Source organism: Mustelus asterias, chromosome 20 (genome assembly GCF_964213995.1).
Source record: "Mustelus asterias chromosome 20, sMusAst1.hap1.1, whole genome shotgun sequence".
Classification (NCBI taxonomy): Eukaryota; Metazoa; Chordata; class Chondrichthyes; order Carcharhiniformes; family Triakidae; genus Mustelus; species Mustelus asterias.
Window position 1 is genome coordinate 59,149,605 of NC_135820.1, and position 15,736 is coordinate 59,165,340.

At 43.2% G+C, this 15,736-nt stretch overlaps 1 protein-coding gene across 1 annotated transcript in view; it reads left to right on the forward strand.

The window, feature by feature from the left end:
- The window catches only part of dnmt3bb.1 (DNA (cytosine-5-)-methyltransferase 3 beta, duplicate b.1), a 233,427-nt gene that overhangs the window by 161,090 nt on the left and 56,601 nt on the right, over positions 1 to 15,736 (forward strand). Inside the window, exons 14-15 of the mRNA XM_078236641.1 lie at positions 4,209 to 4,392; positions 10,547 to 10,631. Of these exons, the coding sequence (XP_078092767.1) occupies positions 4,209 to 4,392; positions 10,547 to 10,631 (269 nt within the window). The remainder of the gene's footprint in view (positions 1 to 4,208; positions 4,393 to 10,546; positions 10,632 to 15,736) is intronic.

Consider the following 15,736-nt stretch of genomic DNA (forward strand, 5'->3'; position numbering starts at 1 on the left):
CTGGTTCTCCACGACATGGAATGTAGTTGAATTGACATCAATGAGCTTATCTTTGTGTTTGCAATTAATGAAGTAAAGGTGTGGTTAGTTTGTGATCTCTCATGATCTAAGCTAATTAAATAAAAACACCTTTGATTTTATTTAGCTGTCAGCATTTATTCTGTAAGAAGTTTAACAACACCAGGTTAAAGTCCAACAGGTTTATTTGGTAGCAAAAGCCACACAAGCTTTCGAGGCTCTGAGCCCCTTCTTCAGGTGAGAGTACTCACCTGAAGAAGGGGCTCAGAGCCTCGAAAGCTTGTGTGGCTTTTGCTACCAAATAAACCTGTTGGACTTTAACCTGGTGTTGTTAAACTTCTTACTGTGTTTACCCCAGTCCAACGCCGGCATCTCCACAGCATTTATTCTGTCAGCTCAACCATTCCACCCTCTCAATTCCACTCTTTGCACACTCCATAGAGGAAATTAACCTTTTTTGTCCTGTTTCTTATAATTCAGGCTTTTAAAAAAACCTCAGACTTAGTGCATGATTGTTATGTTTTGTGTCAAATGTGTGAAGTTACTCAAAATTCCAATTTGCATACCAGCACATACAATATAGTAGACACTTTAAATTATTATATTAAACTTGAAATCGTAACTTACACTAAATTCCATTCACCCAGCACCCCTGTGCTTGCTGACTTGTGTTGGCTTCTGGTCTGGCAACACTTTGATAGTAAAATTCTAAACTTTGTTTTGAAATTGCTCCATGGCCTTTCCCCTTCCTAATTCTGTAACATCCTACAGCTCTACAACTCTGAGTTCCTTGCACTCCTCCAATTCTGGGTTATTGCACACCCTAATTTTATTTGCTTCACCATTGGCAGTTCTGCCTTCAGTTATCTAGGTCCTAAACTCTGGAATTCCCTCCCTAGACTTCTCCACCTCTCTAACTCTTTCTCCTCCTAAAGATGCTCTTTAAAACAGTCCTACTTTTGGTCATCTGTCTTTATATTATCCAGCTCTCTAGTTGGCAAGACCCCCGCATCACCTCTTTTTGAGAAGGTCTGCCACATCTTGTGCCACTCAGGCACTTGAAAGACCCTGCACGTTGAGAGCTGGTTGCCAGTCAGAGGCTGACAGTTCTGTATTCGGCAGTGTCACCAGGGAGGCAGCAGCATCTCAGCAGGTCTGGCAGCATCTGTAAGGAGAGAAAAGAGTTCTTTCTCTCCTTACAGATGCTGCCAGACCAGCTGAGATTTTCCAGCATTGTCTGTTTTGGTGTATTTAGAATTCCTGTCTTTTTGACATGTATGAAGAACATTCTTAACTCTTTATGACTCTGTCACTCACTGACATATTTTCTTGCAGCCCTGTATATTCCCACAAACCTTCAAAACCTCACCCAGTTTGGATAGAAATACACACAGTAACATTATGTGACTCATCCTTTAGTTCTCACTCCCTACACAGGAGAGTGACTCACCTTCACTTGCCCAGCCTTGACTAATTTATTGTGTGCATAATTACTCAGCTTAATACTTTTACTTTACTACTGATGTCAATGGAATGGATTTGCTGAAAGACCAGTACTCTTGAAGTACACATATTAAATTGACTGACTTTCTTTGTCATGACTGATGAGGAAAAGGTTCAATACAGGAGGATTGCTTCGTCCTACATCGTTCATTGTTAAGTACTTACCATTTCTAGAGCAGCGATCTCTTGTAGCAAATAGTTGTGAATTACATGCAAATGAAAATAATGTATATTTTCATTAAAAGAGTAATCAAAAACTCGAAACTAGAATGTCCCAGGTAAACAAAGTCCCCAGCAAAAATCTGGTATTGAGTTTTGTCCTAGTATGGATACTGTGTCTTTAAGAAATGTATTTATATTATGTTTCTTGTGAGGTGTATGTTTAAAATTCAGCTCTGGTTTTCCTGGTACCAATCTGTCTGCAAACCAGGCAGCTCCATGCTGGGAATGCAGGTGAATAATTGATCCTGGATATTAGAGTGTTTATTTTAAATTGAGATGCTACATTCCTGTTTATTTTAGGGTTTTCCCCTTGGGGTTTCAGAGTAACATTTGATTCGGTTAATTGACAAGAGGTAGAGTTGTGTGAAGGGGAGGAGCTAAACTTACTGGGAAAAATGGGGGGGTGTAATTCTCCTGGCCTACTGCGCTGCTTTTGTAATACAGTGGGCCGGGAGACTCAAGCAGAGGCCATTTAGCGGGCTTCCCACTGGGCGTCACGGCCTCCACAAGACTCCGGCAGTCAGATTTCTGGCGCCATCAGCTCCGCTGCATAAATAGGAGTGAAGTTGCATACTTCATGCTAATAGGCATTTACATCTACTTTACATTTGATTAGCGAGCCCAGGACTGAAATTTCCAGGCCCGCAAGTGTTTCCCCCCCCAGGAGTGGTTCACTCCAGTGGGGTTTACTAAGGCTCCCTACTTGCAGGAAGCTGGTGGCCCGACCCCACTGGAGTGAAGGGGGGGGAAATCGAGGCCTCCCCCAGAGGATCGAGCGCTGGGGGTATCCCCTGGGTATCGGCAACCTGGCAATGTGAGCTGGGGCCGCCTGGCACTGCCCAAGGAGGCGGGGCCTAATGGGTGGCAGGACCTATTGGAGGGTGGGGCCTCTGGGGAATGATCGGTGGGGGTAGAGGGTCCCACTGCCATTCTATACTCAGGATGAGTGACAGAGGAAGGGAGACCAGCAATCGGGGCTGGGCATGGGGTGGGGGGGCGGTGTGGGCCGGTCAGCCTGCAGGGGAGGTCAGGACTGGGTGGGGGAGTGGGGTTGGGGCTGCCGGCGGAGGGGGGATCAGGGATGGGGGAAGATTAAGACAGGCCCGGGGGGGGGGGGGGGAGGGGGGAGGCTGGCCTGGAAACATCTGGGGAGGGGGGGTCACAATCGCGCCTCGGGGGGGTCGCATGGCGATGCGGGGATTGCAGGGCTGGTCAGTGATCGGGAGATCGGCAGTGCGGGCTACTGCGCATGCACTGATCCCGGCCCTGATAGATCCGCTCAATTGCCTGCTCATCACTATGCTGTGGTCTCTCCAGCCTCACCACTGATTTTCAACAGGATTCGCTGAGGCATTCTGTAGTCCACAGAGTGTGGGAGATTCATTTTGAAACTCCTGCTGAAAAAACCAGCCTGATTTACTCCAGTCTTTATGCAAATTCGACAGTTAAAATTTTTTGGGGAGGATCGCCACCGGGGTGTTTATGCCTGATTCTGAAAGAAGCCAGAGGTGTCTTTCTCTCTCTCTCTGTAGGCTGCTATTTGGGGCTATCAGAAAACAAGTATCTCTCTCTCTCTCTCTCTTTCCCCTCAGGGGTGTTTAAAGGCTCTCGGACTGTTAACAAGTAAAAAAACACATAAGCCTGTGTTGTTTGCTAACTGGCGTGGAAGAGGAGTTTAAGTCTATGTGGGATATTGGTTAAATTGGAACTAATAGAGATAGATTAGCAGTTAAAAATTGTATCTTGTCATGTTTAAGTATTTTAATTGGTAAAAGTTAAGCTAATTCATTCATTGTTAAACCGTATTGTTAAAATAAAGTTTGTTTTGATAAAAGTTCCCTAATGTGCCAAAAGAATCACACCTGGAGTAAAACACCTTATTCTCACACTAATGCCAAAATCAAAAAATAGATGGAATCTAGTCTAACTTCATAATATACCTTGGGGTTTCTGATCTGGTCCCTAACACTAGTCACCAGAAACTACCAAGTATTGGTTTTTAAAAATTGGAGTCAAGTTACATGCCTATGTCATCATAACTTATCTTTTCAGTGGAATAAAGTGGGTACAAAGACTATTTTAATAGAGGTTTCTAACAGGGTTCAGTACTTGCCAGGGTTTTTCTTGCCAGAACTTTTTTCTTTCCTAGCTCTTCACACCTACATGGCTCACTTGTTCAGGAGTTTGCAATGGGAGAGCTTGATGGAAGGTGTTGGTTGCCCTTTAGTCAATGTGCTAGGAGATGTTCTTGAGCAACTCAGGAAAGGTCCCAAGTCACTAAACTCCAGGTCAAAAATCATACATTGGGAAAGTTTGAGTTAAATTCAGTTTTCTTCACTGAGCATTCAGTGATGTACATTTTCACATATCAGGTAATCTCAGGTATGGTACCAGGATTTTAAAAAAAATAATATTGTCAAAATATCATTGTAACATTGCTTAAAAAAATGCTGCTCTGTTTGCAGATGTTTTTGTGTGGACTGCATAGATATTCTAGTGGGCCCAGGTGCATCTGAAGAAGCCAAGGTACAAGACCCTTGGAGATGTTATATGTGCCTTCCATACGAAAGCTATGGAGTGCTGCGAAGGCGCAAAGACTGGACCATGAAACTCCAAGAGTTTTTTGCCAGTGACAATGGTCAGGAATATGTAAGTATTACATTTTTAAAATTCATTTATGGAATGTAGGTATCACTGGCAAGACTAGCAATATTGCTCATTCCTTATTATCCTTGAGAAGATGGTGATGGGCTGCCTTCTTGAACCACTGTAGTAATGTGGTGAAGGTATTCACACTATGCTGTTGGTTAAAGGTTCCTGGACTTAGACCCAATGACAATAAAGGAAAGACCCAAGGGTGGTATTTTTCATGCAACTCGCCGCGTGTTTCGTGGAGGCAGCCCAACATTGGCCTGTGGTGGGATCTTCTGGTCCCGCCATTGTCAGTGGGATTTACCGTTGGAGGCACCCCTCGCCATCCAGAAACCCGTGATGGAAGTGTGTCGTCGGTGGGACCAGAAGATCCCATTAGTGTGAATGGCTGAAAAGTCTTGCCAATGTGTCTCCAAGTCAGGATGGTTTGCAACTTGGAGGAATGTCTGGAGATAGTGGATTTCCCATGCGCCTGTTGCCCTTCTAGGTGTTAGAGGTTGCATGTTGTGGAGGTCCTGTTGAAGAAATCTTGGAGAATTTCTCCAATGCACTTGTAGATGGTACTCACTGCAGCCAGTGTACTGGTGGTGGGGGAATTAATGTTTAGGGTGATGGATGAGAGCCAATCAAGAAGGCTATTTTGTTCTAGATGGTGTAGAACTTCTTACATTTTGCTGGAGTGTATTCATTCAAGCAAACAGAGAGTATTTCATCCTGATCTGTGCTTTGTAGATGGTGGAAAGGCTTTGAGAAGTCAGGATGCGAGTCACACTGCAAGACACCAGTCTCTGACCTGCACTTGTATCCACAATCTTTATGTGGTTGGTCCAGTTAATTTTCTGGTCAATGTTAACCCCTCAGAATTTTAATAAGTTGGGGACTCAGCAATGTTGTTGAATGTCAAGGGGAGATGGTTAGGCTCTCTTGTTTGAGATGAGCCATTCTCTAACACTTGTGTGGTGTGAACGTTACTTGCCATTTATCAGCCCAAGCCTGAACGTGTCCACTTGTTGCTGCATGTGTCCATGGACTGATTCATTAGCTAAGGAGTTGAGAATGGAACCGGACACTGCATTCATCCGTAAAAATCCCCATCCTTCTGATGCAGGGTAGATCATTGATGAAGCAGATGAAGATGATTGGGCCTGGGACAATACACTGAGGAACTCCTGCAGTGATGTCCTGGGTTGGAGATGATTGGCTTCCAACATTAATGTTCGATATGAGTCCAACCTTCCACCCCTTCCCGAATCCCATTGACATCAGTTTAGTTTTGTAAGGCAGTAGTTTTCCACAGCATGCGCTTAATTTACATTGGGCAAATGGTTGCCTTCTTTAATGGGTAATAATTGACATTAACTGATGAACAGTTTTTGTTTGAACTAATCCAGTAGCTAGCCATGTGGCACTGGGACCGAAGTGGTCTAGACAAATTGTGTCAAAGCCTAAGAATAACATTTTTCACCAACAAAGGACTGTCCTAACATTAAGCAGATAAGTGTCTCTTCGAGGTGGCTTTATGGATAAAAGGATACAAAAAACAAAAACAGGCCATTCAGCCTTTACAGTCTATGTTGTACTCCATTCAAGTTTCCTCCCATCTTTTCTCAATAGAATCTACAATTGTAACAATCTATTTGCATCTCCCTCAAATGCTTGTCCAAGTTTCCATTTGAATGCATCTGCATCAACCAGTCCCTGTGGTAGCAAGTTCCGTGTTCTACCACTCTGAATAAAGTTGTTTCTTCTGAATTCTGTGTTGCATTTCTAAGTGACTATCTTATATTGATTGTCTCTATTCTGTTTTTCCTCAGAAGAGGCAACCCGCTCTCTGTATCCACCCTACCAAAATCTTTCCTGATGTATATATTCACACATTTCTGATATCACTCTTGTAAATGTTCTGTGCTTTTGAGCAGAGTTTTCCATTCCGGAGACGTGTGGTGGCAAGTGGGTTTCATGGGCGTTTCCCACTTGGCAGCATAGTGGGAAATTGAGCCTGATTTAATGCTCAAAGCTCATCAATTATGCATCGGCAAGTAATTCTCCATATCACATTGGGTCGAAGGTCCAGGTGTCATATTTAAATGCCATACAGAAAGGCACATTACTCTCAGCAGACCAGCTGGGTGCAGGAAACTTCTTATCATGGTGCTGCACCAAAGAAAAAGGTGACTCCCAGGTTCAGTAATGGCTCTTTGAAGCCCTCATCTGTGGAATCACATTCTGGGGAACACCTCACTGACATGTCACTGCAACAGTCGGAGGCAGTGATAGCCCAGGTCTCTGGCATTCTGCTGGAGAATAGACATCTATTGAGTCTGAGTCTGACAGTGAGCCTCTGGAAGTGACCGTCTCTACATGCTGGAAGTCCAAATACAGGCGGCAGTGAAAAATTAGATAGAGTTACAAGAGGCAGTCAACAGACTGAAGCGAATGATGGAGGATTCTGTCTGCATTCTGACTGATTTCATGGCTCCATATCCAAACATCTTGAGGTCTCCATGGGAAGAGTGGCAGCCAGCTTGAATATCTTGGTCCATCAGATCCTTCTGATTTGCACTCGGACCTGTGCTTTATCCTTAATAGTCATTGGTAGGATCAATCAGTGGCTAAACAAGAGGGGTTTGGGGACCTTGACCCCTCTAAGAGCATCTTTTCCTCAGGGAGTCAGGCAGGTGCCCTCGGGGACCAGCAGCTGGAGACCTCAGTGCCATTCACCCATGTAATTCTGAGAGTGCCAAGCCAATCCCAGTCCCTTCTGCCTGTAATACCATCACCTCTAGCTGCACAGGCCAAGCAGGACACCCACAGCAGGTTTTCCAGGTCTTGGCCCTCAAGAGGACGCCTGCCAAAGCCATCAAAGGAAACGGGGTGTAGCAATTAACAGGCTGCCTCCACCTCTGCTGCCGATGTCAGGGATGTCACTTCTGGGTCACGGGTGTTCAGTCACTGTATATATTATGCACCTTTGTAAATACATTTGCTGTTCATGAGACTGGTTTTGTTATTTGAAAACCTCGAACAGACGCATCAATTTGCTCACTTATTGTAAGGGTGAGCCACGCTCCCACTCAGTCATCGCCTCCTTTTATGAGTCTCACATTCATGTGATGTGTAGCTGAGTCATGATAGTTACTCAACCCTTGTGCTATGTCAGGGAGATGTGTCAAACTCTTTACTGCAAGTGTTTGCAAAATGCGTAAACTCTACTCTTTACAAGACAACATGGAGTTAGGCATGCTCACTGGTGTTGGATAGTTAGCTGCAATTGCTTCCCAAATGAGATGACTGTCTTCATTGGTAATCCCAAGCACAAGACCTCAGCCATGATGGTCTCTCCAAACATGTGGGCATTTCATTATCTGCTAAAGGTTTGTGATTAGGGTGGCAGTGACTGTATCAAGTCCTTTGATGCAGGAGTTGCACTGTTGTGCTGACTTTCACTTCCCAGCTTACATGGATACAGGGTTTGCTGCCGAACTTGGTGGATCATGAGAGTTGAAGGTGCAAGGTCAAATCCTGAACTTATTCTTGATGTTACTGGTTGTAAAGACCTTTCAGTGCACTGGCATGGCACTAAGGGACAGAAGGAATGTGCTGTGTCCTGTTGCCTGCACCTCACTCCCCCTGGAATCTTGTGGCTATCAATGTAACATGACACATCTTCCACATTGTACTTTTTTGGTGGCATCCTTATATGGCTGCTGACCCTTTTACTCTTTTCAGCTTCCCACTGTTGCAGGTAGGCTCTAAATGCTGCACTCACCTCAAAGTCACAAGTGAAGTGAGGGCAGATAGTTGCACACCACTTATATCTGACTGATTTAGACTGGTCTAATTTCCCCGCTGGGAAATTACATAATTGGGAGGGGAATGTGAGTCCACCGAGTAGCATCTTTAATGAGTGTTCGTGACATGGGAATGCATGAAAATGGAGTTCCTGACATGAATCAGCTGAAATCTCAACCTGCCATGAGTCCTCCATGAAAGTGGTAAGGAGAAAACTTTGAATTGATTTCTCACCTGTGAGATTCAAATTTTTCACCTCAGAATTTTCTGCTTCCAGCCAGCACGAATTCTGCCTAAGGCGGGACTGGAAAATGCTGCCCTCTATATTCTTTTAATAATATGGTAACAATAACTGGGCACTGTATAGTATTCCAAGTTTGGTCTAAGTATTCAGTACATGTTTGGCAAGACTTCACTACTTTTCAATTCTAACCCGCCAGAAATCTATCCTCAAGTCTAGTGCATGGTTTGCTTTTTTATGGCCTTATTATGGAAGGCAGCTAGCAATCTAGTTTGCAACTTGCCCCTGAGTCCACATTCTCTGACCTTACTTATTACTCAATTATAGGTCACTTTATTGAAGGCCCTTTGAAAATCCAGATAATTTACATCTACTGCATTACCATTGTCTACTCTCTATATTACCTGCTCAAAAGATTGGTCAAGCAAGATTTTCCATTATGAAATCCATGCTGACTAGTCATTTCTCATATCTAGGTGTTTTTTTTAATTCTCTCCTTTCGTGAGGATTCCATTATTTTTCCTACCACTGACATTAAGCTGACTGGTCTATAATTCTCTGGACATGTTAGCTATCTGCCAGTCATCTGGCACTACACCTTTCTCTAATGAAATATTAAATACAAGTAGTATTGCCTCTGCTATCTCTTCCATAGATTATTTTAAAATCCATCTGGTTCAGGGGCTTTGTTCTCATGGGTTTGTTAATTTTGCTCAAAATATCCCTTTTTTTATTTTAAATGCACTGATCCCATTACTCATATCATTCAATATCCTATCCACTCGTCCTATCTCCCTGGTAAGTACTGAAGTGAAAATAATAATTAATATTTCTGTTACCTCTCTAACATTACCTGTGGTTTTATCCTGTCTGTTCTTTAATAGTTCCATTCCCATTTAAGTCTTTCTTTTTTATTGATGTGCCTGTAAAATATTTTATTTTTCTTGATGTTCTTTGATAATTTAATTTCATAGCTCTTCCTAGCCATCATAATCTTTTAGACTTATTTCCTAATCTTTTTGTATTTTCTCTTATCATACACTCTTCTGCTGTCTATGTGCTTAATGAATGCCTCTTCTTAACACTCAGTTAATCCAGCTAGTCTCGTTAGTGTTTAGTTTGTTCTTTCCTTTTAGTCAAATATATTTCACCTGCACTCTGTTGAATACCATTTTAAATGTTTCCCATTGTTGTTCTACATTGATGTTTGCCAATATAGTTGCCCATTTTATTTTCCCAAGTTCTATTCTCAGCCCCTCAAAATGAGCTTTTCTCCAATCTGCTAACTTTGTTTTTGTCATACTTACGTTCATCTCTATCATCAATTTAACAAGTGTGTTATAATACGATGACTATTGCCCTGACGTTCCCGTACTTTTACTTTTTTTAATCTGCTCCAGTTCATTCCCCACTACAAGATCCAATATTGAATTTTCCCTTGTTGGGCTTTTTACGGCCGGAATTCTCCGATGCCATCGCTGCCAATGAGAACAGAGAGTTTGACACTCAGTGAAATCTGTACAGCGGCACAGTAGGGCAGCACGATGGCACAGCGGTTAGCACTGCTACCTCACAGCACCAGGGACACGGGTTCGATTCCCAGCTTGGGTCACTGTCTGTGTGGAGTCTGCATATTCTCCCTGTGTCTGCGTGGGTTTCCTCCGGGTGCTCCAGTTTCCTCCCACAGTCTGAAAGATGTGCTGGTTAGGTGCATTGGCCATGCTAAATTCTCCCTCACTGCACCTGAACAGGTGCCAGAGTGTGGTGACTAGGGGATTTTCACAGTAACTTTTAAAAAGGTTTGAAAGGAGTCCTGTACACATTGTAGAAACTCAATTCCCTTATCCTCTTTACCCACTCTTCTATCCAATAAATATCAGTGCTGTTGAAATTCCCCGTGATTATTATTCCATGTTTTTTCCTCAACTCCCTAATCTGTCAGCATCCATCTTCCTTCACCTTAATTTCACTATAAGGTGGTCTGGTGCCTAAACCTAATAGTGTAACTAATGTTTAGATTTGCATTTCTAACAGATTAAGTTTATTTATTATTAGTCTATGGCATCCACACAACCATAAATTACTGTTTTCAACTGTTCATTTTTTTTTAAATTCCAGGATCCACCTAAAATTTACCCAGCAGTACCTGCAGAGCACAGAAGACCCATCAAAGTTCTGTCACTCTTTGATGGGATAGCGACAGGTAAACCTCTGAAAATATTGCTTTGTAATAACGAGAATCATACCAAGCTTCTGTAATTGTATGTATATATTGAATTTTACAATTATCAACTCTTATTTATTAATGAACATGTGTTAGGAATTTTCTCAGGACTTTTCCCAATTGACTGCCATAGCTGTAATAGAAGATTAACAGAAACCTTGGAGAGATGTATAAACAGGATTTCCATGCAATATGCATCAAGCTTTGATGATAGTCTCATGAGTGAGGTTTTAAAATTTTAACCTATAAAGTTAGAGCCACGGTCAGCCTCCATATTGACAACTACTGTAAACATGGAGGGACCAAAGTTGAACAGCACAGTCCTTCATATATCCTAAACTTTAACAGGATTCAGGAAAATAACTTAAAACCTGCAAAATAAGCTTGAGGTTCAGTTGATAGTTGAAAACCAATTGAATCTTGTGTTCTACAATATGACCTCGACTCATGATTAGGTTATGGAAAGAATTTCCAATATCCAATATTCTTTAGATTAACTAACTGGTGGTGGATTTTTACATTTATTTCAAATTCATCCACTTGAGTTTTAGAATGTTTGGTTATGGCCCTGACAATATTCCGACAATAGTCCTGAAGACGTATGCTCCAGAGCTTGCCGCACCCCTAGCCAAGTTGTTCTAGTACAGTTACAACACTGGCATCTACCCGGCAATTTGGAAAATTGCCCAGGTTTGTCCTGCACACAAGAAACAGCACAGATCCAACACAGCCAATTACAACCCCATCAATCTACTCTTGATCATCAGCAAAGTGACAGAAAGAGTTATCAACAGTGCTAGCAAGTGTCACTTACTCAGGGACCTGCTCACGGACGCTCAGTTGTGTTCCACCAGGGTCACTCAGCTCCTCACCTCATTACAGCCTTGGTTCAAACATGGACAAAAGACCTAATTGCCAGAGGTGAGGTGAAAGTGACTGCCCTTGACATCATGGCAGCATTTGACTGAGCATGGCATCAAGGAGCCCTGGCAAAACTGGAGTTAATGGAGCATCCTAAATCAATTTTATCTTGGCTGTCCACCTTTAAAAATACACTACTAAATTAACGTTGCTAAAAAGAAGTGTTCTTTTCTAGTGCCTCAAGCAGATGCTCCTCGAGTTCCCGTCAAACTGTTCTCTCATAATTTCCCATAATACTCCTTTCTACCCTTCTTCTAGTCTAGTTGTTAGCCCTGCTAAAGAAATACACCTGTCATGGTTGACTTTTCTTCTTTGGGGCAGGACAGTGGCTCAGTGGTTAGCACTGCTACCTCACAGCTCCAGGGACCCCCAGGTTCGATTCCTGGCTTGGCTCACTGTCTGTACGGAGTCTGCACGTTCTCCCCGTGTCTGCGTGGGTTTCCTCCAGGTGCTCGGGTTTCCTCCCACAGTCCTCAGTGTACCCAAAAAGGCACCGAAGTGTGGCGACTAGGGGATTTTCACAGTAACTTCATTGCAGTGTTAATGTAAGCCTACTTGTAACCTTTAATGCCAATCTCAGTGTTCTCCATCTATTCTACCGTTGTGAGCAACTTCACATTTTGTCCCAGCCTGGTCTCATGAATCCTTTTATTCCACTCGTCTGGTTCTCTGATCAAATTCCTTCACTCATCCTTCATTATAATTCCTTCATTCCCATTATACTCTGTACAGTGATTATTTTGAATTTCTCTTTCTCCCATATGTTACTTCACATCCTTCTTCACCCAAGAGAATGAGGATGAAGGTATGGAACTCAGGGAAGAGACTGCAAGCTTCTTGGTCAAATTGACAAAGGGAGTGACAAGGCATTGGAGGTGTTGGCAGGCTTAGAAGTGGACAAATCTCCAGGCCTGGATGAATTGTGTCCCAGGCTGGGAGACAAGAGAGGAAACTGCAGGGGCTCTGATCCAAATTTTTAATTCCACTCTGGCCACGGGAGAGGTGTCAGAGGACTGGCAAACAACTAATGTGGTTCCGCTATTTAAGAAGGGTTGTAGAGATAAGCCAGGAACTGCAGACCAGTGAGTCTCATGTCAATGGTAGGGAAATTATTGGAGAAAATTCTGAGGAAAGAATCTATCTCCACTTGGAGAGGCAAATTTTGATCAGGGATAGTCAGCATGGCTTTGTCAGAGGGAGGTCATGCCTAACAAATTTGATTGAATGTTTTGAGGAGGTGGCCAGGTGTGTAGATGAGTGTAGTACAGTTGATGTAGTTTATAAGGATTTCAGCAAAGCCTTTGACAAGGTCACTCGTGGGAGACTTATAAAGAAGGCAAATGTACTTGGGATACAGGGTAATTTGATAAGGTGGATTCAAAATTGGTTCAGTTGTAGGAGACAGTGGGTGATGGCAGAAGGCGCTTTAGTGACTGGAAGCCAATGTCCAGTGGCGTCCAGTACCACAGGGATCTGTACTGGGTCCCCTATTATTCATCATTTATATAAACAACATAGATAACTATGAGGAGGGTAGGACTAGTAAGTTTGCGGATGACACAAAAATTGGACAGGTTGTTAACAGTGAGATTGAATGATTGGGGCTACAGAAAGTTATAGGCAGGATGGTCAAATGGGCAGGTAAGTGGCAGATAGAATTTAACCCTGAAAAGTGGAAGGAGTAATTTTGAAAAGGAAGTATTCAATGAACGGCATGACACTAGGAAGTCTGAGAAACAAAGGGACCTTGGTATGTTTGTCCATAGATCTCTGAAGGTGGAAGGGAGTATTAATGGGATGGTGAAAAAGGCATATGGGACACTTGTCTTTATCAATCGAGGCATAGATTACAAAAGTAGGGAGGTCATGTTGGACTTGCATAGAACTTTGGTGAGACCACAGCTGGTCACCACATTATAGGAAGGGTGTGCTTGCACTGGAGGGGGTGCAGAGTAGATTCACCAGGATGTTAGCTGGGATGGAGCATTTAAGTTATGAAGAGAGATTAGATAAAATTGGGTTGTTTTTGTTGGAACAGAGAAGACTGAGGGGTGACCTGATCGAGGTGTACAAGATTATGAGGGGCATGGGCAGGGTGGATAGGGAGCAGCTGTTCCCCTTAGTTGAAGGGTCAGTCATAAGGGGACACAAGTTCAAGGTGAGGGGCAGCAGGATTAGGGAGGATGTGAGGAAAATCTTTTTTACCCAGAGGGTGGTGATGGTCTGGAATGCGCTGCCTGGGAGGGTGGTGGAGGCGGGTTCCCTCACATCCTTTAAAAAGTACCTGGATGAGCACTTGGCCAGCCATAACATTCAAGGCTATGGGCCAAATGTTGGTAAATGGGATTAGATAGGTAGGTCAGATAGTCTCACATGTCAGTACAGACTCGATGGACCGAAGTGCTTCTTCTGCACTCTGCAATTCCATCATTCAGTCCAAATTGTTTTCTCGTTGGAAATGTTCTCTTGTTCCCCATGTCCCTTATCCTTCCAACTACAACCGTTAGTCTTTATTCATTTGTTAGCGTTCTTAGCCTTGCTATCTCATCTGATGTCACGAGCTCTCACATCTCCTTCATTGTTAAGGCTGTCCACAAGATGTTTGGAAGGAAATTTTCACTTTCAGCACGGGCAGTAAACTGGCAGTTGACCTCAATACAGTGAATATAATAACAGCTGATCTACAGTCAACAGTGTACTTGCATTGAGAATGAAAACTGAGCTTTTGGTTCCCAGCTTAATGACCAGGTTTTCCTTCCCCTTCAATACTCTCATCTCCCTGAAGCACTGGTCTGTCTTTGGCTTGGATGATGCTCCCAAATTGTGGACGTCTCTTAATTAACAGCTCTGTCATAAAAGTCCTGAGTAAGATACAAAGAGAATCTTGCATGAAGGATGAAAATGTTCCATTCATCTCATTTCCACTTTCTCTCTCTATTAGATTATTTCTCCAGTATTTATAAACTACCAATACCACTGTGGTCATTGCCCATCTGAATTTTCTTCCCTTCATGAGTACCAAATTCTATCCCTAACTTCCCCCCTCCCCCTTTTATTGAAAATAAGACTTACTGCTCTGTTTTCTACTAATATTCACTTGTTTCCATCACTTCAAAACTTTTAAATTCCTCACCTTCCTCAATTCTTAACTCAATGGCCACTGTTTAACTTATTGAAAATTTTTACTCTTTGCAGCGATCACAATGTCCTGCATAATCTAGATCCATATGTTGATTTTCATCTTATTTTAAATTCTGAAACATATGTTCCTATGTTGGGAGAGAGGGATAATACCTTTAGAATGCCATGCACGTTTTTGCCCAATCCTTTAATACTTCATAGAGTCATAGAATCCCTGCAGTGCAGAAGGAGACCACTCAGCTCATCAAGTCTGCACCAACTCATACGCTGGCTTACCCCGTAACCCGACATATTTACTTCGATAATCCCTCTAACCCATATATCTTGGGACACTACGGGGCAATTTAGCATGGCCAATCAACCTAACTTGCATGTCTTTGGAATGTGGGAAGATACTGGAGCACCCAGAGGAAACCCACGCAGACATGGTGAGAATGTGCAAACTCCACGCAGTCACCCAAGGCCAAAATTGAACCTGGGTCCCTGGCGCTGTGAGGCAGCAGTGTTAACCACTGTGCCACCGTGCCATCCTCATCTGCCAGAAAGTGAGAGTAGACAAGGGAAAATAGTTTCTAATTTTCCTTCTTTCCAGAAATGCCAGTCTGACCCCTTATTAATTGAGCGAAAGCTGGGAAACTGAGGGCTTGATCCGCCTCCCTAAAAATCCACTCTGCACCAACAAAGTGCCAGAGCTGCAGTACAATTTATCTACAGGATGGACTGCAGCGACTCATCAAACCTCTTCGACAGCACCTCCCAAACCTGCACATAGAAAGACAAGTGCAGCATGCACATAGGAATATCAGCACTTCCGACATCCCACCAAGTCACCTGCCATCCTGCCTCTGGTAGTTACTGTCAATACTTCCACATTGTTGGGTCAAAGCCCTTGAACTCCATTTCCATCAGCATTGTGAGTATACCTGGACCTGCATGGACTGCAGCAGTTCAGAAAAGGTGACCTATCACTTTTTCAGGCAGCTAAGGATGGGCAGTGAATACAGATTTTACCAACATATCTC